Source organism: Microplitis mediator, chromosome 5 (assembly GCF_029852145.1).
Source record: "Microplitis mediator isolate UGA2020A chromosome 5, iyMicMedi2.1, whole genome shotgun sequence".
Lineage (NCBI taxonomy): Eukaryota > Metazoa > Arthropoda > Insecta > Hymenoptera > Braconidae > Microplitis > Microplitis mediator.
The window spans coordinates 24,437,756-24,459,320 of record NC_079973.1 but is presented as its reverse complement, the minus strand read 5'-3'; the positions used below and the strand labels follow the sequence as shown (position 1 = coordinate 24,459,320).

Below are 21,565 nucleotides of genomic sequence, written 5' to 3'. Positions count from 1 at the left end.
ATAAATAAAATAAAATATTAAGTTTGAATTTATTTACTCACCATGACTGGAAAATTATACGAAGTACCTGGAAAACTTGAGCTAATTTTCTGCAGCAATTGTCTTCTATTTTCACTACTAGGTTCATTTTAAAAAACAAAAAATCAACTTCAGTAAAATTAAACTCACAATTTAGTCACTTGCAAAACTGATGTCAAAGTTTGAATTAATTTTCACATCAACACTTTTTAAAAATATTCCAACACTTGACACTTGTCACCACTAAAACTTTATTATAACAATTAATAATTAATTAAGTCAATAATCAAATATAATTTACACTTTCCGCTACTCGATATTGAATTTAAAAATGAGTGTGAATGTAGCAGACATCAGACGTATTTAAAATTATTAATTAATAGAGTAAATAATTAATGAAATCAAATTTTTAAAAAATGCACACTTAAAAAATTTTAAAATCAACAAGTGCATTTTTTATAAATGATTTTAAAAATTATTAACTCTATTTATTTATAATTTTAAATTTGTCTGATGTCTGCTACATTCACACTCATGAATGTAACTGACAATTAGGAATTTTTTAAATTTTTGAATAAATAAATAAAATGTAAGTGGAATAAAAATTTAAAAATGCGTATTTAGATCAATAAAAAATCCATACGCGCATTTTTTAAAATTTCATTACTTTAATTAATTAATTTATTTATTTAAAATTCATAAAATGTCTCATGTCTGCTGGATTCACACTCATGTGAATCTAGCAGACATGAGACAATTTATAAATTTAAAATAAATAATTAAATTTAAAAAATGCGCGCGCTAATTTTCCAATTATTTAAATACTCACATTTTATTTATTTATTAAAATAATTAAAAATTCCTAATTGTCAGTAACATTCACACTCATGTTCAAAAATAAGCACAAGAATAAGATGCCACTGCTTTGTTAGCATTCAGTCCGCGTCCTCCAAATTCAAACGTTGCTCAGTCGATAAAAAAAATGTGACCCCCCCTCTCCCATTTAACAAACATCAGCTTCCTGCTTCCTTTCTTTTCCCTTAGCCACCACGCATGCGCACCTGCAATATTATCCGAGATCTTTGTTCCTCGTTAGCTTGTGTTTGTGTATCCATCCGGGTACCGGCGTTTTAACTTAAATTTTGATTGGTAACTGGTATTTTTTATCATCACCACCATTTGCTACCGCACGTGAGCAAAACAACTTTAAATTTCTGAAGTAATAAAAATTAACAGACGTTTAATTTTATTTTCTCTATCTTGTAATAATAATTTGCAACGTAAGTATTATTTTATTTTATTTTATATCTACAGAAACTCGAAACAAATAATTGTTATCATACATTCTATTTTTTTTATTACGTATTAAATTTAATAGTCTAGATACTTTAAGTACCAAGAAGAGGTCAGATTACAAATTCGTAGAAAAACTGTAGAGTAAATTCTAACCTTGAATTATTTTTTAAAAGATAATTAATTAATAAACTTTTTGAATAATTTATTTATAATTACAAATGTTAATTTAATTAATTATTTATTAGGATGGGAGATTATGGCGGGAATAGACCTAGAGGAGGTGGCAGAGGTGGAAACAGAGGAAATAATGACGGGTATCAACGACGCGAATGGACAAATTCAAATCGCGATCGCGATAATAATCAAGGACGAGAGTCACGAAATAGTAATTCCAGTTACGGAGGCCAAGGAAATCAGGAGTCAGTAACAATTCAAATCCAGCAGAGACACGTTGGTAAAATAATTGGACGTGGAGGCGCAACTATAAAGGATCTCCAGGCTCAGTCCGGTGCTCATATCAATGTAAGTACTGGGTTGTCAATTGACCTGCCACTTCAATGAAAATAATGTTTTTAATTTTATTTTTTTGTATAGATTGACAAAGCTCAAGATGGGGAGAATACGTCGGTCAAGATATCAGGAAGTGATGAGTCAAGAGAAAAAGCTCAACAGATGATTAATGATCTGATTAATGAGAGTTCATCATATGGATCTGGTCAAGGTGACAGACAGTCGTATGGATCGAGACAAAATGATGGACAGTCTTATGGATCAAGACAAAATGATGGACAGTCTTATGGATCAAGACAAAATGATGGACAGTCCTATGGATCAAGACAAAATGATGGACAGTCCTATGGATCAAGACAAAATGACAGACAGTCGTATGGATCGAGACAAAATGATGGACAATCTTATGGATCATCGTATGATAATCAGCAAAATCAAAATTACAGTCACCAAGATTCTTCATCAGCTCAGTACGATAATTGGCAGCAGCCGGAGCCAGCACAGCAGCAATCAAACTTTTCATCTCAACCCCAAAAACAAGAACGCGATGTTCTAGACTTCGGTGACTTTGACTGGACTTCTGTAAACGAGGAACAGAAAGAATTTGAACAGAAACGCTGGAAAGACTTGAAACCACTAAAGAAAAATTTCTACAACGAAGATCCAGAGGTTGCTAACATGTCCCCAGAAGAAGTCGCCAAAATTCGTCTCTCTAAAAATAATATTGACTGTCGCCGCATGCTCGAGGATGAGGCCGACCCCTCGAACAACAAGGTTCCAAACCCCGTGACAAAGTTTGAGCACGCGTTTCATGATTACCCAGAAATCCTTGAAGAAATTCGTAAGCAAGGATTCCAAGAGCCCAGTCCAATTCAGTGTCAAGCATGGCCAGTCTTATTGAGCGGTAGAGACTTGATTGGTATCGCCCAAACCGGTACCGGCAAAACCCTTGCATTCTTGCTGCCGGCTCTGATTCATATCGACGGTCAAGAGACTCCGCGTGATAAACGTGTCGGTCCCAATGTCATGATAATGGCGCCGACAAGAGAGTTGGCGCTGCAAATTTTTAGCGAAGTCAAGAAGTACAGTTACCGTGGTATCAAAGCTACATGTCTGTACGGCGGTGGGAGTCGCAAAGAGCAAGTCAGCAGTATCGAGAAGGGCGTCAATATTGTAATTGCCACTCCCGGTAGATTAAATGATCTGGTGATGGCTGGTACTTTGAATGTCAGCGAAATAAGTTACATAGTCCTCGACGAGGCCGACAGAATGCTGGACATGGGATTCGAGCCGCAGATTCGTAAAGCTTTGATCGATGTCCGTCCTGATCGTCAGACTGTCATGACTAGGTACTTATATTTTCTCAATTATTATTAATTGTGGCTTTAATATTTTGTTAAATAATAAATTTATTTATTTATTTAAGTGCAACATGGCCAGATGGAGTTAGACGTTTAGTAAAATCATACATGAACGATCCAATTCAAGTATACGTTGGATCTCTAGACTTGGCTGCTACACATTCAGTGCGACAGACTATTTTAATTGTTGATGAATCTGAGAAAACTCAATATGTAAGTTTAATTAAAACCTTAAATTATTATTAATTAATTAATTAATAACGAGGAACCTGCAATATTACCGCCAAATTTATTAGATATGATTTGAATTTCTAATTATTACAATTTACTTCGGAATCTTTCGTTTATTTTTATTATCATTTAAATTTAATGAGACAAATTTCATTAATTAAAAATTAAAACCTCTCTTAATAATATCGATGATAATAAATGTTAATATTTTTAGCTCCATGAATTTTTTCAAAGTATGGGAGAGAAAGACAAAGCGATGGTCTTCTTTGGGAAGAAATCGCGAGTTGATGATTTAGCAAGTGAACTTGCATTGGCCGGAGTTACAGCCCAAAGTATCCACGGTGGACGTGATCAATTGGATCGAGAGCAAGCTCTGGCGGACTTGAAATCCGGAGAAGTTAAGATTCTTCTCGCTACAGATGTTGCAAGTCGTGGTATTGATATTGAAGATATCACGTAAGTATCAGTAGACATCCAGAGGAAAAATACGTAAATTTTTATTGTACAGTAAAATTATTAATTTGTTATTTAGGTATGTATTTAATTATGACTTTCCACGTGATATTGAAGAGTACGTTCATCGTGTGGGTCGTACCGGACGCGCTGGTCGATCTGGGGAAAGTATAAGTCTCGTTACGCGGGGAGATTGGGCTGTTGCTAAAAATCTTATTTCTATTTTAGAAGAAGCTAGTCAGGTAATTTTATGAAACCTCTTAAACAAACCAATTACTCGATCAATCAATCAATCAATTGATTTCTTGATAATAATAATAATAATTATTGTTTATCTAATAGGAAGTACCTGAAGAATTATACAAAATGACCGAACGTTACGACGCATGGAAAGACCGTAAAGCACAAGAAAAAGATAGTGCTCGTATGGATGCTCACGGAGGAGGTGGGCGTTTTGGTGGCGGTGGCGGACGAGGTGGAGGTGGACGAGGCGGAGGCGGCGGTGGGTGGGGTGGAGGTGGTGGTGGAGGTAGACGCGGTGGCGGTCGAGGCCGTAATGATTACTCTAGTTCATTTTACTGATTACCACAAATTATCAGCTTAACTTCTGTATTAAAAGTCATAGATTTTTAAACAGAAAAAAATAAAAACATTCGTCAATTACTATTTAAAGACTGCTTAATTTCAAAGTACAAATTAATGTGTAACAACACACTAAGGTAAGAGACCCAGTACCCGATCAGGAAATCTGTTTTCTGATCTGGTACTAGTTTTCTAATTGGGTACTAGGTCTTACCTCACTTAAAATTATTATTTTTCAGTATTAGTATATTATGATTATTAAATATTTATAATAATATATTAATATATTGTTAAATGTTGATGATTGTTAAGATTTTATTAGATTAAACATCTAAGTCTTCCAGTCATTCGCATTAATTTTTTTATGTTGATCAAATTAGATTTATTTATACTTAGATTCTAATTAGTTTTGTACGATATTTAGCAGAATTTAACGAATGTTTAAAAATTATTATTTTCTTTTTCATTTATTATATTTATGTACATCATTAAGATGTTGATTTGAAGTCACTAATTACTTTTCCTACTTAATTACTCGAGACTCAATAATTAAGAGTTACTATTATTATAATATTTATATTATATTTAATGTTTAGTTAACTTTTCTATTTGACTTAATGCAAAGCTGTGTATTGTTTAATAAATAAAAATATATTACATATATTTATATATCAATAATACTCGTATCGTTTTATTCTAAATCATTTATTTATAAAACAGTTACATTTTATTTATATTTATCGTTACAATTTATTTTGTGTTTACAGAAATACAAAAGTGAGTTGTACAGTACAAGAGATTTTAGTTGATTATTTAAAAAATAATCTCTCGTTTTGATTTAATTATTAATTATATATTAAGTCAGTTTATGATAAAATAACATTTTGTGACAGGATTTTGATTTTCAAATTAAGAATTAAAATTTCAAGTCGTAAGTTTAAAATTATGGCAGAGTTAATTTTAAAATAAATATTATAAATTAATAGTAAAGTTTTAAGTAAACGTAAAAAAATAATCGTAAGTTTTGAAAAAATATAAAAACGGTATAATAAAAGAAATACTTGCATTCGTATGAAAAATCCATTTAGAAAATAAAATTTCATTAAAAATTCCACTAAACTTTTTTTTTCATTTTTGATTAAATACTCAGCTGAGTAAAATTATTTTTTAAAAATTTTTAGTGGTAGACTTTGAAATTACGCGCTCCGGTATATTTTTCGGCGAATAATTTTCCACCTTGTGAGGGAGTAGAAAATGCAAGATCATCTACGGACATGATGTAGCCGTAATAGTAGTGGGATCTATAAAAAAAAAAAGATTTAGATCATAAATTACATTTATAAGTACACGGAAAGAACAAAGAGGTGCTGGCCACTATCCCCGATTATACTCAGTTACTCCTCAGATTATCTGAAATTTTTCTGTACCTCAGATATAACTGCCCTGATAGCAAGACTTTCTGGTCAGAAAGTCGGTGTCAATTAAATGCAATCAAGTTGACGACAACTTTCAGCTTTTGTAACTGTTGACTACAAGTTGTGACCAACTTTCCCCGAAAGTTGGTGACTACCCTGATAGCTAAGTTGGCGGAAACTGGTGTCAAACTAACAGCCGCAACTAGACACCAAGTTGGCCGCAAGAGTTGGTATTTCCAAAGTTAATAGACACTTTCTGAGAAAATTGGTGGTAAAAGTTGGAAGTCCAATAAGTTGACGGAAAGTTGCCTTCAATTTTCTCAGAAACCTGCTTTCGAATTGCGACTCTTCCTTGGCGCCAACCTTCTGAGAAAGTTGGTGCTAACTTGTAGCCAAAAGTTGCAAAAGCTAGAGTTGTCGTCAAGTTGGTCGCCAACTAATGAATACCAACTTTTTGACGAGCAGGGTATCTGCTACTGCAACTTGTCTCCAGCTTTCTGATAGAATTTAAGTTAACTTTCTCAGAAAGTTGGTGACTAGTTGCGGTCAACTTGGTAACAAGTTGCTGCAGTAGGTTGTCATTGGCTTGCTGTCAACTTGGCTGTCGTGATTACAATCCGGGATAGTATCCAGTACGATCTTGTTTTTCCCATATAGATGGTAAGTATGAAAATATTATTTTAAAATTACCTGAGGATATTTAGTAATTTTCTAGCAATTCCTTGTCTACGATGGCTCAAAGCAGTCCAGATAACATTGACACCACATTTAGCAGGCGAAGGTGTCTCTTCACAGCAGTCTAAATCAATGAGCTCAGGTATCATTCTGTAAGCCTCTTTAATACTTTCAGCAACTAGTACACCGACGATACATTTGTTTCGCACATAGAAGTAAATCTGTGACGGTAAAAAATTTATTAGTTAATCTATTTATTTATTAATTAATTAATTTAATAATATGATAATATACCTTTCTATTTTGACAGCTAGATATATCGATATCATGTAAGCCTAGATCTTGATTTATCAACTCAATGATCTCTTCGACTTTCTTCCAACAGTGCTTAGGATCATTTGGCTCCAGTGTAATGATCCGGCTGTCGGAAAATGGATCTTGATAGACCACGTGTTCATTTTTCCATCCCTGTAAAAAAAATAAATTAACAAAATTGTAGCAAATAAATTATTAATGATGTGGTAAGTAAATAAAAATAGTAATTACATTGAATCGTAACTTGCGAATACTGTTGTGGAATATCAAGTGAGCGTTTTCATCTTCTGGTTCTCCGATCTGATAGACAACACCGCATTCATTACACTGCGTTGTACCAAAACGTTTTTGTCCAGCGTCCAATTGGTACTGATCACTGCCGCCATTAAGTTTCGTCGATAATTGCCATCCATGTGGACGTTTAATACCACGGCCAGTTTTTTTAGTCTCTCTAAAATTAAAAGGAGATTGTAAAATAAATAAATATTTTACAGAAATTTTTTTTAGATGTCAAGTTCAATGTCCCGATTAAGAATCTAAGGAAAATACTTTTAAAAATTCCATTCTTAAACAAGTCATGATACTGAAATTAGGCGTCTAATAATTTTTGGATTTCTTATAAAACGATGAATTATAAAAAAAAAAAAATATTTCAAAAAACTGCACTTGTAGTCTTTTAAATTTTCTACATGTGCATATTTTTAGTTTTTTTTTTTCTTCAAATTTAATTGTCCTAAAAAAATCAAAAACTTTTTAATTGTCTGCTAACTTCAGGATCGTAATAAATCATTGATACAACAATTTTCGGATTTTTTTTTTCAACAAATCAATTACCAAAAAAAATAAACTAAAAATATGCAGATGTAGAAAATTAAAAAAACTTCAAATGCAATTTTTTAAAATATTTTTTTTTCATGATTTATCGTTTTAAAAAAATTTCAAAAATTATTTGACGCTGGCTAACTTCAATATCATTCCGATCTTCAGGTACATGTTATTTTTTTTTTTGTTTTTTGTTACTCGCGCTGTGATAAGACGAAGGCACGTTGTAAAATTTTGTAAATTGTGGAAAGCGTTGAATAAATATTAATTGAATATTAAATACTTACTCAAATAGCTCAATATTACTAGAGAATCCTTTAGTAAATAATGGGAATAGTTTTTGATTAGCTTCTTTGCTCGAGCCAGGATCTTGATCTTTCTTAGCAGCCTGGTCTTCAATGTTCATTTCCGAAGTCATGGAACTGAGAACGCTGGCCGGGGACATGAGAAGTCCGTCACCGCGAACACTGCGTTGGAGTTTAAGCGGCGAGCGATTGTTGACATTGGCTTTAGCCAAAGACTCCATGTTGTCGTAATCGTCGTCAGCCCAATCGTCCTCCAAAACTTTCAGCAAGTCAGCGACATCTTTCTCAATGATATTTTCATCAATAGCTGGCTCGTCAACCGTCAAATCAGACGCGTCCATCGTCACCGTCGTCTCCAGTCTCGGTTTCTTACTTACATGTTTTCCTTTCTTCTGTTGCAGAGCAAATTTCCCATCTGAAACCTTCAATTTAATGTTGTCGTTCACTGTAACAGTAGCAACGTGACGGGGTTTTATTGTTCTGTTAGTTTTGAAAAATCTTTTGTTAGGATCCTCGCGCACTGGCGACATTGGAACTTTTTTTTCCTTAACTGGAATTATCAATCCGCTCGTCTCCATCGGTTCGTTTTCTTTTTCTACTTCACCAGCCGCTGAATAAATATTCTCATTAACGTCACCCTCAACAGCCGCAGGCACAATCTCTTGCTGCTGATGTTGACGTTCGTCAGCACCAGCTGATTTACTTGCCCCAGGTGACTTTTTATTGAGCGAATCGTTAGCGTCAACGCGACGTTTGACTTTAGGTCTTTTGATACCATGTCTGACACCAGCATTTATTTGACCAAATCGTGACCTACGAGACCCAGATTTTCTCTGTGACGGCAAACTATGACGTTTTTTGGTCTCTTTTTCCACAGGTCTCCAGCCAAAGCCAAATGAGTGACGTTTCTTGTCATCGCTAACACAACTGTTGTAAAATGATTTCGTGCTGAGTGGCGCGAATTGCGGGGGCGGGCTTTTCTCCTCAGGAAACAGCGAAGCTCTTGCTTTAGGTATCGAGTAATTTTCATCAGTCTTTAATAATTTAACGCCACTGTGCATAAATGATGATGACGACTCATTGAGATGTCTTTTGGTAGCTGCTATTTTTGCAGCTTTCAGTGGTTCTGGTGATGATCCATCAGCAGACTCTTGAGTGCAAATGGACTTGCGTCTGTGCAAACGCGGTACTGATGCTTCTTTGAACACAGAACCAAGCGGTGTGATGAGTTTACGCTCATGATAATTTTCCTTATGAGGTGTCTCATCACAACCGTCTTTTTGTGGAGTCTCTGGGACTATTTCGTCATCCAGATAACCATCGATGACAGTTGTGTTGGCGTCTCTGGGTGTCTCGGGAATAATGTTGTCGAATAAAGGCCGGCGTTTTGGTGTACTTGAGCTCGATGAAGATTTAGCTGGTGAGTTTGAGCTGAAACGACGCCGTGGTGTCGAACGTGCGTTCCGGGTCAGTCTTTTGAGCGAACTGAAGGGTGACAGGCCATGATTATCACGAGTGCACGATGCCGGGCGCAGTCGGTCCCACGTAAGACTCATCAGACGTGGGGACTTCTCCGGTGTCGTGAACGGGGAATCATACTGACGTCCTGGTGAACTTTCGCAGCTGCTATCAGTGACAGCTAGCGGTGACATTGGGCCTAGATCAGATTCATCTTCTGACCCATTGGCGGTATTCTTACCTCGTACTTCGGTTTGAAATAAATTTCTTTTGGTTGAACTTACACTCTGGGTGTTAAATAGTTTTTTTTGAAGCCTCTTTGGAGTACTCAGCGAATCGCCTTTCCCACTATCACTTGATGACAGCATTTTTATTTTTTCAGTGATCGATCACGATCTAGTGTTAAATAAATTCAATTAATTAATTATCTATAACTCATTGATAATTAACAAATAATTAATAATCAATAAATAAACCTCAATATTTTGAATTTTTTAAAATTGGAAATTGAAATTTCAAATAATTATTAAAAATAAATTTGTAAATAAAAAATGATAGAAAAAATTTCGCGGCACGATGACCTAACCACAAATGACATAATAATTAATTAAATATATAAACTTACCACTTTTTAATTGTCTGCACCAAAATTAATATTCTCTTAAATTTAATTATTTATTTAAGTAACTTTAGGTAATTAATTGGGTATTGTTTTATGAAATAAATCTTAATAACTTAAGAGAAAATGTTGTCAGCGTTTTTTAACTGCGACTGTTGACAATGTCCGTTACAACGCTGTGCTGTTTTCCCTCTATTTTTAAACGCTGCTACCAACATTTTGAATTATAAAACTTTACTTTATGTACTTACGATAAAACAGATTCGTGATATAAATTTTATATTGGTAATGCATTTGATTAATTATTTGTTTGTGTTTTTGTTCGTATGTTAAGGGGGGGGTAGGGGCACGAAGCCTAGATAGAAGGAGAACGATCGCAGTGTTAGGAATGTGTATACGAATATGAAGCATGATCAGATGATTTATACTGCCACTAGAGAGCGCAACGGTTTGACAATTCAGATTTTTTAAATAAATGTATTACTGATTTTAATCGGAAAAAATTGACAATTATATCTATTAATTAAATAATAATTTGTAAACTGATGGAAATGGAATGACAAATTATGATGTCAGAAAATTAAATATTGAGAAGAATGACACGAAAAAATATAAAAAAATCAACCTATTTACTTATGAAATAAAATGGTAAATGATCAATATGGAATTAATAAGATTTTTAATTCAGCAATTAAGTTAAAAAATCATCTAAAAATTAAATTGATAATTAAAAGAAGCTGAAAAATGTATAATTGTAGATTACCTGATGAGCTGTAAGGATATAAATCGATTAATTAACGTAAAATCATTAAATAGTTGAATAATAGCAAAAAAAATACGACTTATAAAATTATGTAAATTTTATTTTTGAGATAAACATTAGAAAAATAATAAAATAACATAATATTGATTAGTTACATTAACTTTGCAGTTTTACGATATTTTCTTGTTCAATGACATTTAAAATTATTACATGATAGTAGTTATTTGAAATTTAAATTAATAAAATTTTGACAGCAGCTCTCACATGTACAGTTTCATCAACCGGCACATTAATTAAAGGTGACGTCTCGTTGATATTTTTATATAATGTAGGAATGGCACCAGGTTTGAGAGTTATTTTTTTCCTCTCTGATACGTACGGTTCTTGACCAGGGATATTTATCACATCTTTTCTTAAAATATATTCCTCATCAAAATGCTTATCACAAATGAATGAACTAAAAACTAAATCTTGTTCTAATATTTGACTCCAATTTCGGACAATCTCAGGATCCTACAGAAAATATGCAAATTTTTCAATTAGTTCAACATATATAAGCTTCATTGTATGAAATTATTTATAACTAAAATTAATATACAAAATAAATGTAGAAATGACTGACAACTGGGTACTAGAAGTTATGAACTTCCTAATTTTTTTTAAAAGCGGAAAAAGTAGAGATTTTAAATTTTTTTATCTTCTTCTTATACATGAATAATTTTTTCATAACAAAATTCAAAGACATTTGCTATTTATGCTTTCGGGGGAATTAATTATTTTTATAACCTTATGCATCATAAGACTTTTAAATATTTATTTGGATTTTTAATATAGTTTAATTGTATGAAAATTAATAAATAATATTATTTAATTATCAAATTAATATTTTTACATGGAGTAAATTGAAGCTTTAAGGTTATACTTACTTTAGGTACTGTAAACATAGAATTTTTCTGTAGTTGTAATTCTTTTTTTACTTTTTTATTGTTTTTGCTATTCGTACAACTCACCACAGTGCAATATTTAACCATATCTCACTTTTATTTATAACTAATAACAGAATAAATATTAAACAACACTACTTGTGAGTACAAAAACACATATACAAAAATCTGAACTCCCGAACAGTACCGCCGCCCTTGTGGAGAATTATTGTACCCGATATTGCCTCATTTTTTAGGACACATATACGGCGAGGAAACCTATAGCGATCGTTCTCCTTCTATCTAGGCTTCGTGGGTAGGGGTTTTAAATTATTTAAAAAAAAATTTTTTTTTAATTTTTTTTCTGAATGAGCAATATGTCAAGAATATTGTGTACAAATTTTAAATCAATCCGAGTAAAACTAACGGAGTTACAGCGTTTCAAATGACCGGCCGGTATACCTGAATTTTATACCTGCCCGACCTGCCCCTACATACCCCTAGTAGAAATCAGCTGCAATTTTCTTTGTTCTTCCGAATCCCTTTCTCCGGCAGTGTGTCTTTCAAAGGATGTAAACTGATGACTCAATATAAGTATAAAAATTCATATTCTTTCATTGATAGTTTATTTCAAATTTTCACGAATAAAAAACTTTAAATGGATTTTCCCGAAAACGGTATTTTTAAAGTCCGTGAACATCATAACTCAAAATGTACTGAACCGATCCCTTTGAAAATTTGAACATTACTTCTTCACATAAATCAACAGGTAACTACGAAGAGTTTTTTTTTGTTTTTCATTTTTTTCTATTTTTTAATAACAAATTAACCGCGATTTTTTGAGCTAAAATCGCGTTTTTCACTTCCAAGTGCTGCAAAAAATTGAAAAAAAAAAAAAAAAAAAAAAAAACTCTTCGTGGTTACCTCGAGAAATACATCAACTTTAAAATGCATATCAATTTTTTTTTTTCCGATGATCCGGTAACGAGTTATAATGTTCACCGCAAAACGACTTTTTTTCGAGGCGCCTCCGGAGTATCAACGTCACCAGCTCATTAATCGATATTTTTCGTTAAAAATTTTTTCTGATATTCTTCAAAAGTTGTACAATAATATGTGATTAAGTTTAATGAAATTATATTACTCATCTCGCCGGAAAAAAATCACAAAAATATGCTTCTTTTTCGCCTTTAAAACCCTACCCCCCCCTTAAATTAATCACTTTTATTTTATTCAAATTTTTATTTGAAAATATTGAAGAATCAACCGAAGAAACTGACTAGTGTGAATGTAGCAGACATCAGACAAATTTTAAATTATAAATATATAGAGTACATAATTTAAAAAATAATATTTATAAAAAATGCAATAATACTGGAGTTAGCAGACGTCTAATAATTTTTGGATTTTTTTTTAGACGATAAAACATAAAAAAAAATTTTTTGAGAAAATTGCACCTGTAATTTTTTAAATTTTCTACATGTGTATATTTTTATATTATTTTTTCGCGATTTATTTGTTGAAATACGAAAATTCAAAAATTTTTAAATGTCTGCTAACTTCAGGATCATAAAATGCACTTATTAATTTCAAAATTTTTTAAATGCGCATTTTTTAAAAATTTTATACTATCAATTATTTACTCTATTAATTAATAATTAAATATGGAGAAGGAGAAAGTCACCGGTTCTAGGCAGCTGCAGCGGGAGTAGTTCGGTACTCGCCACAAGATCACGCCTACGATTTGTAGTGTCCCTGGTAAGACATTTATTTCAGAAGTGTTATATTACAAATTTCAATGCGATTGTATTTGATTACTCTCCTGTCATTTGACAGACCAACAAGTACCTGTTTGAGTTGTACTATGGTACATCGCATAATACATCATGACTTTACTATGTAATTTTTTATGACTAAATAAACTGACTTAATTTCATATATTATATTTGTATCAGAATTTTTGAGATTTTTCGCGGACAAATACTGATCGTTTTCTCATGGCCAATTTTTTGTTTAAGATTTTATAAGACCTTTTCCACAGGGAGAAATTGTAGTATTATCATCATCACTTTTACTATCATTAACTTTGCTCCGTGGTGAATGATAAATTTCATAATTTCCACATTCTGATTACGAATGGCAATCTGTAAAGGTGTTTTATCCACACTACTATCTACACTAGTCCAACCGTTAAATATTAGTTTCAAATTCGAATCACCACCGTTCTTAAAAAAAAGTTATATTATAGGCTTTTCGTTTTTGATTATAGATAAATGAAAGGGAGTGGACCAAGGGTATATTGTGAATTGATCTTTAATGTTTGTTCCCTTCTCAACTAATTCCCTTACCATTTCCAGATTTCTTTTCTCCACTGCCATATGCAGTGAAGTACCTATTTTAGGTAAATTTAATACATTGCAGTTGGCTCCTTTTTTCAAAAGATATTTCAATAATTTGATGTCGTCATTCCAAATGGCTATTTCGAGTAGTGTAAATTTTTTTAAGGAAAAACGACCCTGATTAAACAAAATTATTAAAAATGATTTCACACGTTAAATGTCCATAAGAGAGAGGATTAGAAATGATTTAAAGGATTAAAAAGTATTTAAAATGATTAAAAAACAAATCATTTTTAATCATTTTGTTTAATCAGGGGATCTGTACTTAAATTTTTAACGTCGCCGGATTCTATCATTCGCGATACGTTTTTAAAATCGAATCCTGAACACCGCATTTTACGATTCGATATGATTCACTGGCACAGATACAAAAATACTCAAAACTTCTTTGACACAGATACAAGAATACTCAAAACTTCTTTGACACAGATACAAGAATACTCAAAACTTCTTTGGCACAGATACAAGAATATTCAAAACTTCTTTACTCAGGCCGAAAAACTGCACATTCAACGATCGTTAAATAAAGTTGTCAATGAGTAAACATGGTATAGAGTAAAGCCGATTCAGAAAATTATGGAGTACAGTTGTAATTGAGTATATTTGTGTCTGTGCCTTGAAAGACAGTAATTATTTTTTAAAAGTTATCTAATAAAATATCCCGTTTAAATTGTCAATAACTAAATTTCACAATTTAAATTTCCCGGTTGATTTTAGCGGAACCCGCCATCTTCAAACTACGGGATTCAAAGTGAAATAGTATTGCGCAGATAAGTTAAACGGAGACTGCGCATTCAAAACGCATTAGTGCTTCAACACAACACTCTCACCCTCTTCTCGAGTATGGTGTTGATGCCATCTCATCAGTAAATCAATTCCCGCCATTACGCGGTATCTACATATTAATAAATAATTATAAATCAACATCAATCCAAACTAATTCATCATGACGGACAATCGTAAGTAAAAAAATATTTATTACTTATTACCCAAATTCCCTCAATTTCTTAATCTACGTACTCTACAGTAATTTCTGTAAGCTAACGTCCAAAAAAAAATACGCCGCATCAATCGGTTATCGATTTATCACAAAAACGATTTAAAAAATTTATTCATACTAAAATATATCATCATATATTTAAATATTTAATGTAAATATTAAATCGCACTTTGATATTTGTATTTGTCAGTTGATAATTATCCACCATGTTTGTGCTTATGGATGTCTATCATCTACACAAAATGGCTACAAATAAGAATCTCCATTTTTATTTTTATTCATTAAATTTAAAAATTATTAGCAATCGGCTGTTGATTTAATTTATTAATCATAACTCAAGATTTGTTCCTCGTTGATTGACTGATTTATTTATTTATTTTTCTCTGTAAATAGAATACTCAAACTATCAGCAGCAGAACTATAACCAGTACAGCCAGCCGCCGCCGAGCAGTGATCAGGATACATCGTACCCGCCACCATCAACCGGGAGCTCATCAAATTACAACCAGTATAGCCAACCTCCACCAACCAGTGGTGGTAATTACGGCAGCTACAATAGCGGTGGCTACGGTAGCACTGGACAGGACTACAATTCCTCCAGCCAGGGCCAAGGAAATTACTCAAGCAACTACGGAGGTAGTGCTGGTGCTGGCAATAACCCTAGTCCTGGTGGTAACAACTACGGCAGCAGTTACGGAGGAAGTGGAGGAGGAGGTGGTGGCGGTGGAGGCGGAAACTATCGGGGTAATTCCGGAAGCAGTGGATACGGAGGTATATTTATTGTTTGTTTATTTATAAATAAATTTAAGTAAATGGACCAGTTTTGAATTCCGCTTGAGTTTGAAAGTAAATTTGCTTTTATTACTCAATTATTTTTACTGGAATGAACAAGTAATTTGCTGATAATTATTGATAAGAATTATAGTAATTAGAATAGTTTTAATTAATAGAGAGTAGGGTTAATTTTTTTTAGTCGGAGTCTTGAAGATTTTACTGAATTTAAATTCCTAATGTTGATATTTTTATCAGTATGAAATTATGATAAAATATATACGTATATGATGATAATAAATTATATTAAGGATTGAAGTAGTGATGTAGAGTAGGATAAACATCCGGTCTCCACCCTCCATAAAAACTTGCCCTATAAATCGATAAAAAGTCAATATAACGAAATTACTAAAACTATTTACTGAATGAGAAAATAAATAACCAGCTGTTGTAAAATTTTTTTGTCAGAAAAATATATAGGAAGTGGGAGGGGAGTAGATACTAGTAGGGGTTAGCAATGTGGTACTTTAATATTTAGTATATTATACACCTAGGTAGGAAAGTTGGACATTCAGAGCCGTGTGTGTAATTTTCTAGAGCCGAAAGTGGGTGACAAACATTCGGATTGTCAACGTCCTGTTTTCCTTCGTGGTGTGAAAACGATTTTTCACCAGATCTGCACCTGAAAGTTTAAATTTCTGCCTCTGTTTATGGGAAAAATGGCACGTGCGCTAATTTTGATCGGTTCTCACGTTTCATCCGCGACGTTGTAAATCGGTATTGTGCCCTTTTTTCAAAAGTTTTGTGTGTGTAATTACAATATTATGTTACACACCCACGCTTGCAATGGTACTGAGAAAATTAAATGAGTAAATGAAGTAAATAAAGTCGCGGACTTTTTATCATTTTTTTTTTCCATAAAAAGAAAGAACGACTTTCTTCCCTCTGAACAGGGCAGGAATAAACTTCCGGTGCAGGTATACTGAAAATTTGCAAAAAGTAAAAAGTAATTTGCCCTCGTTAAGAAACTGTGCCATTTACTTACGACAAAATATTTTTTTAAACCCAAAAAAAAAAATTTAAGGCCAAGGAGGTGGTGGCGGTGGAAGATACGGAAGTGACCGCGGTAGCTACGGCGATCGGTCAAGCGGTGGAGGTGGTGGCGGTGGTTACAAGTAAGTTATTATTTTTCAATATCATAACTCTTGCGTCGCGTCAAAAGTAATAATAAATAAGAGGATTGAGTTTATCCGTAAGCTAATTATCTCTGTCTAAATGACACGACGGCTGGTCACAAAGGTATTCTGTCAGAGTATTAAATATTAGTAATAATAAAAACAATCTTCAAAATAATTGATCTGCAAAAATAAAAAAAAATGGTTGATCTGCCTTCTGGGCGTTAATGTGTTTGTAAGTGTGCCTACAGGTTTTTATCGCACAAGTATTGATGGTATTTTAATATATAAAAGGTAATAATTACAAGGTTGTATACGACAAATTGACGTAAATCGATGATGCTAGTGGTTGGTTCAACGAATAAGTATATTGTTTTCATATACTTTATACTATACTACTACTACTACTCCTACTATTTAAATATATACTTGTACATCTATTATTATTTTTCTTCCATACACAAGGTATTTTAATCTCCCATATTTTATTCACAATAATCGTGTAAAGTTGTCTTGTTTATAAGCAAACCTGAGCTTTACACATCATCTGATAGTTGGCATAATTATTACGATAATTAATCAACTATAGAACTAGATTAACGTTAATTGCAATAACGATTACCTGACTCGATAAATGGAATGCGATAAATAATAAATCCTACACTCCCTATACATTTTAGTGCTTCAACGCTTTCTATTTTTTACTTTAAATCATTATGAAAATTTAATAAATAAAACACTTTTATATTTATTATATATTATTATTGTTACTGTTTATGCTAAATGCGTTAACATCAAATAAAATATATAAAACAAGTAACGTTTTAATAAAATGGGATCTATCAACGTTTTGTTTAATTAAAAAGAAAGCAAGTACTGACGTACAACACATCGATGTTATTCAATTGAATCGTATGACGACTTTTCAATTAACTTGACATTCATTACATTTTATTTTTATTTTATTGACGTTGATATTGATATTGATATTGATAAAGATAACGATAACGAAATTATATATGAGTAGTGTGTCATTTTAGTCATGAGTAATTCAGTATCTAGATTTTTTTAACTGACGGGTTTTTAATTTTTTGATGGCAATAAATAGAGTAACGCATGTAATTTAAATGGAGATGTCTGATGACTGGACGGACGGACGATGTTGATGGACACTTTGAATCATGAATAGAATTTGTTTTATAATGTGAAAGTCAGATGACATTTAGACAGTAGTAGGTGGTACATCAAGAAGACAGAAGGGGGTGGCATCCAGCATATGAATCGCCACGCATCAAACAATCGATCAATCTGTTCCCCATGAGTCGTCTCATTGGTTAATCTGCTTCTGTGTTTTAGCAGTGGCGGTGGCCGTGGTGGTTATAACAAAGGTAAATGCACCAGACTGCCTGTACTAGTCTGGTGCTATTCACGCATTCACTCTAATATTTAAAATTTTAAATAAATACTCGGTTACTATACTTTATTATATGAAAGGGCTGCTTTATTATTATTTTTCTCTTGATTGACCTCATCAACAGCTTGTTTTTATTTTTTTTTTTATTTTTTTTAGTACCACTATTGAGATTTATTTCATTTAAAGTATAAGGTAAAAGACCCTAAACCCGATCAGTATCATAAGTCGCTCACTTTTTTTTATAATTTTTATATAAAAAAATATGTACCTAAAGATCCGAAGGTTTTTCATGCAACGAAAATGAGAAAAATTTATATAATTTTTATTCTGGTATTTAAAACAAAAAAAAATAATTAAGAAAATGATCTTTCATTTAATTTAAAAATTTATATTGAGTGGTTTAATTTTACTCCAATTAAACGTGAGCGGGTAATGGGCCCTTTACCTTAAATATATAAGGGAAATTAATAATATTTAATTAACTTTGAAATTAATTATTAAATATTTGTTAAGATGCTTCGACTCCTTAATTTTTTAATAAAATATAATAATCGTTGGTAATTAAAAAAATATTAATTAATTTTTTTTACACAAAGTAAAAAATATTGACAGGGAATTTAAATAAAATTAAAATTAATTAATTAATTAAAGAAGTGAAGAAGCTGATGAAAAAAACGTATGAAAAAAAATTAGAGGATTTACTAAATACCCATGAGTTGAAATAAAAGGTTTTAGTATTTTGTTCGCAGCCCTTTTATATGTTAAGCTGGAACCTAGTGTTGGTTTTTTTTTTTTATTAAACAAATGGAAACTGAAAAACGAATATATAATTATAAATAAATGTATGAATAATTTATTTAAATGAGTTTGGCTTCCGGATGTTTTGAAATCATTTATAGAAATTGGTGTTTCCCGTACTTTTTTAAATTTCAAAATTAAGTTGACAATTGCGCGCTAAAAATAATTAAGTAATTTAAAATAATTTTTTTTTTTAAATTAAATTAAGAAAATACTGAGTGTGTAGTAACGTATTTAGGTAGGCGATGTTTGAGTATAATAAAATAATAACAATATGTGGTCAATAAAAATATTATTGACGAGGTTTTACGTACATCGTATGGTTAATAATTCAAAAGTAATCAGCCCACACTAATGTGGCTCATAAATAGTTAAGAGTAATTATACATGATGATAATTATTAATTATTATCATAATCATCATTCGAATATTTTCAGATGGTCAAAGTGACTATTATATTTATTTAATAAAATAAAATAAAATAAAATAAAAGATAAACATATATAAAATATAATAACTAAGGGATAACTTCAGTAACGACGTTTATTTTTATTTTATAATTTTAAAAAAATAAGCCGACATTTATTTACTTACAATGAACATGGAAGCGTATTTTAAAAACGGTCATCATATTCAAATGGATTTCGGCATTTGCGGATTTTTATAATTTTATAAAATAATAATTCGTACAAAGTAGAGTGACAGTGATAGATTTTAACGGATTATAAATTGTTGTTAGGATTTAATATTTTAATTAAGACAGAATTTAAGATAAATTGTGTTACAGGAGGATTCGGTGATTCCAATGGCGGTGGCGGTAGCGGTGGCAGTGACAGGATGGTCGTTCAAGAGGACACAGTCTTTGTTTCCGGGATGAATACCGACATCACTGAAGATGAAATTTGCCAACATTTTGGTGCAATTGGACTTATCAAGGTTCGTTTATTTATTTTTATTGTCAAGAGAGGGAGATCTTGACTGGAATTTTCACCATTTCGCGATTTATTAATTAGATATTTAAAATTATTTGAACCATTTTTTATTTCGCACTGAAATTCATGCCCATTTTCCCCTAATTAGTAATACTTGGGCAGTCATGTAGGGACTGCAGGTTTCTATATATTTTATATTTTATGATTGTTTGTTTATGGTAATTTTCAGAATGACAAACGTACAGGAAAACCAAAAATATGGATGTACAAAGATAAAAGTACTGGAAAATCAAAAGGTGAAGCTACGGTGACTTATGACGATCAAGCAGCAGCACACTCAGCCATTGAGTGGTTCAATGGCAAGCAATTCAAGGGTAGCACGATCAAAGTCCAGATAGCACAGCACAAGAGTAGCTGGCAGGGAAGCCGTGGTGGCAGCGGCGGCGGCGGAGGCAGATCCAGTGGTGGCGGTGGCGGCGGAGGACGAGGACGTGGAGGATTCGGTGGTGGACGTGATCGCGACGACAGTCGTGGAGATGATCGCGGTGGCCGCGATGGTGGTGGTGGTGGACGTGGTGGCGACTGGAGATGTCCAAATCCTGACTGTGGCAACACCAATTTCGCTTGGCGTGACGAGTGCAACCTCTGCAAGAGTTCGAAACCTGAGGGCGCTGGTGGTGGTGGTGGTGGCGGCGGCGGTGGACGTGGTGGCCGCGGTGGTGATCGCGGTGGCCGTGGAGGCGGATTCAGGTAATTGTCATTTGTTATTAAGTGAAATTATTGTAATTGAATATTTTTTTAACTTAATTTTAATTGCAGGGGTGGAGACAGAGGCGGTCGAGGTGGCGACAGAGGCGGACGTGGAGGTGGCGGCTTCCGTGGCGGTGACCGAAGTGGCGGTCGTGGACGTGGAGGCCCAATGCGTGGAGGTGGAGGGTAAGAAATATTTTATTATATTTATTTATATTTTTTATTAATTAAAAAATACAATTTTATTTTTATTACAATTAATAAATATATTTAAATAATTAATTAATTAATAAATAAATTATATTTTTTTTCAGACGCGGTGACAGAGACCGAGATCGTCAGAGACCTTACTAATAAAACAAATAATTATTTAGCTCATTGGATTAATATACCAATGACAAATAATAATAATAATAATAATAATAATTAATAATAATCCTGAGTATTTATTAAACTCGCAATTGTAAAATTGGTGTGCAACTTTCACTAAAAAATTTTTTTATAATTTTAAATATTAAAATTTGATTTTGTATCTTAATATTATACAATATTCGTTCAATTCAGAGTTCATGTGTGAGAT

General features: G+C 32.5%; 4 protein-coding genes across 6 annotated transcripts; 2 read left to right on the top strand and 2 right to left on the bottom strand.

The window, feature by feature from the left end:
* Window positions 1-1,086: 1,086 nt before the first annotated feature.
* LOC130667544 (probable ATP-dependent RNA helicase DDX43) lies at window positions 1,087-4,986 on the top strand. The gene is made up of 7 exons (XM_057469191.1): window positions 1,087-1,298; window positions 1,560-1,836; window positions 1,909-3,173; window positions 3,251-3,398; window positions 3,631-3,872; window positions 3,949-4,111; window positions 4,212-4,986. Exons 2-7 carry the CDS (start codon window positions 1,561-1,563, stop codon window positions 4,449-4,451), a joined length of 2,334 nt encoding a protein of 777 aa, XP_057325174.1. The 5' UTR covers window positions 1,087-1,298; window position 1,560; the 3' UTR covers window positions 4,452-4,986.
* A 308-nt stretch (window positions 4,987-5,294) lies between these two features.
* LOC130668164 (N-acetyltransferase eco) lies at window positions 5,295-10,257 on the bottom strand. The gene is made up of 6 exons (XM_057470297.1): window positions 10,067-10,257; window positions 7,966-9,837; window positions 7,088-7,307; window positions 6,836-7,009; window positions 6,557-6,762; window positions 5,295-5,752 (listed from the first exon to the last, which is right to left on the bottom strand). The coding sequence occupies exons 2-6, from the start codon at window positions 9,807-9,809 to the stop codon at window positions 5,629-5,631; spliced, it is 2,568 nt and encodes an 855-aa protein (XP_057326280.1). The 5' UTR covers window positions 9,810-9,837; window positions 10,067-10,257; the 3' UTR covers window positions 5,295-5,628.
* A 786-nt stretch (window positions 10,258-11,043) lies between these two features.
* Window positions 11,044-11,969, bottom strand: LOC130668165 (uncharacterized). Its single transcript, XM_057470298.1, has 2 exons — window positions 11,750-11,969; window positions 11,044-11,336 (listed from the first exon to the last, which is right to left on the bottom strand). Exons 1-2 carry the CDS (start codon window positions 11,852-11,854, stop codon window positions 11,055-11,057), a joined length of 387 nt encoding a protein of 128 aa, XP_057326281.1. The 5' UTR covers window positions 11,855-11,969; the 3' UTR covers window positions 11,044-11,054.
* A 2,971-nt stretch (window positions 11,970-14,940) lies between these two features.
* Window positions 14,941-21,412, top strand: LOC130668945 (RNA-binding protein cabeza-like). 3 transcript variants are annotated; one of them, XM_057471512.1, is made up of 8 exons: window positions 14,941-15,104; window positions 15,539-15,916; window positions 17,001-17,091; window positions 18,451-18,479; window positions 20,091-20,239; window positions 20,465-20,985; window positions 21,055-21,171; window positions 21,300-21,412. In XM_057471512.1, the coding sequence occupies exons 1-8, from the start codon at window positions 15,092-15,094 to the stop codon at window positions 21,337-21,339; spliced, it is 1,338 nt and encodes a 445-aa protein (XP_057327495.1). In that variant the 5' UTR covers window positions 14,941-15,091; the 3' UTR covers window positions 21,340-21,412. The 3 variants fall into 3 exon arrangements, with proteins under 3 accessions (XP_057327495.1, XP_057327494.1, XP_057327496.1); XM_057471511.1 differs by having other exon boundaries at window positions 18,448-18,479; XM_057471513.1 differs by lacking the exons at window positions 17,001-17,091; window positions 18,451-18,479.
* Window positions 21,413-21,565: the final 153 nt, after the last annotated feature.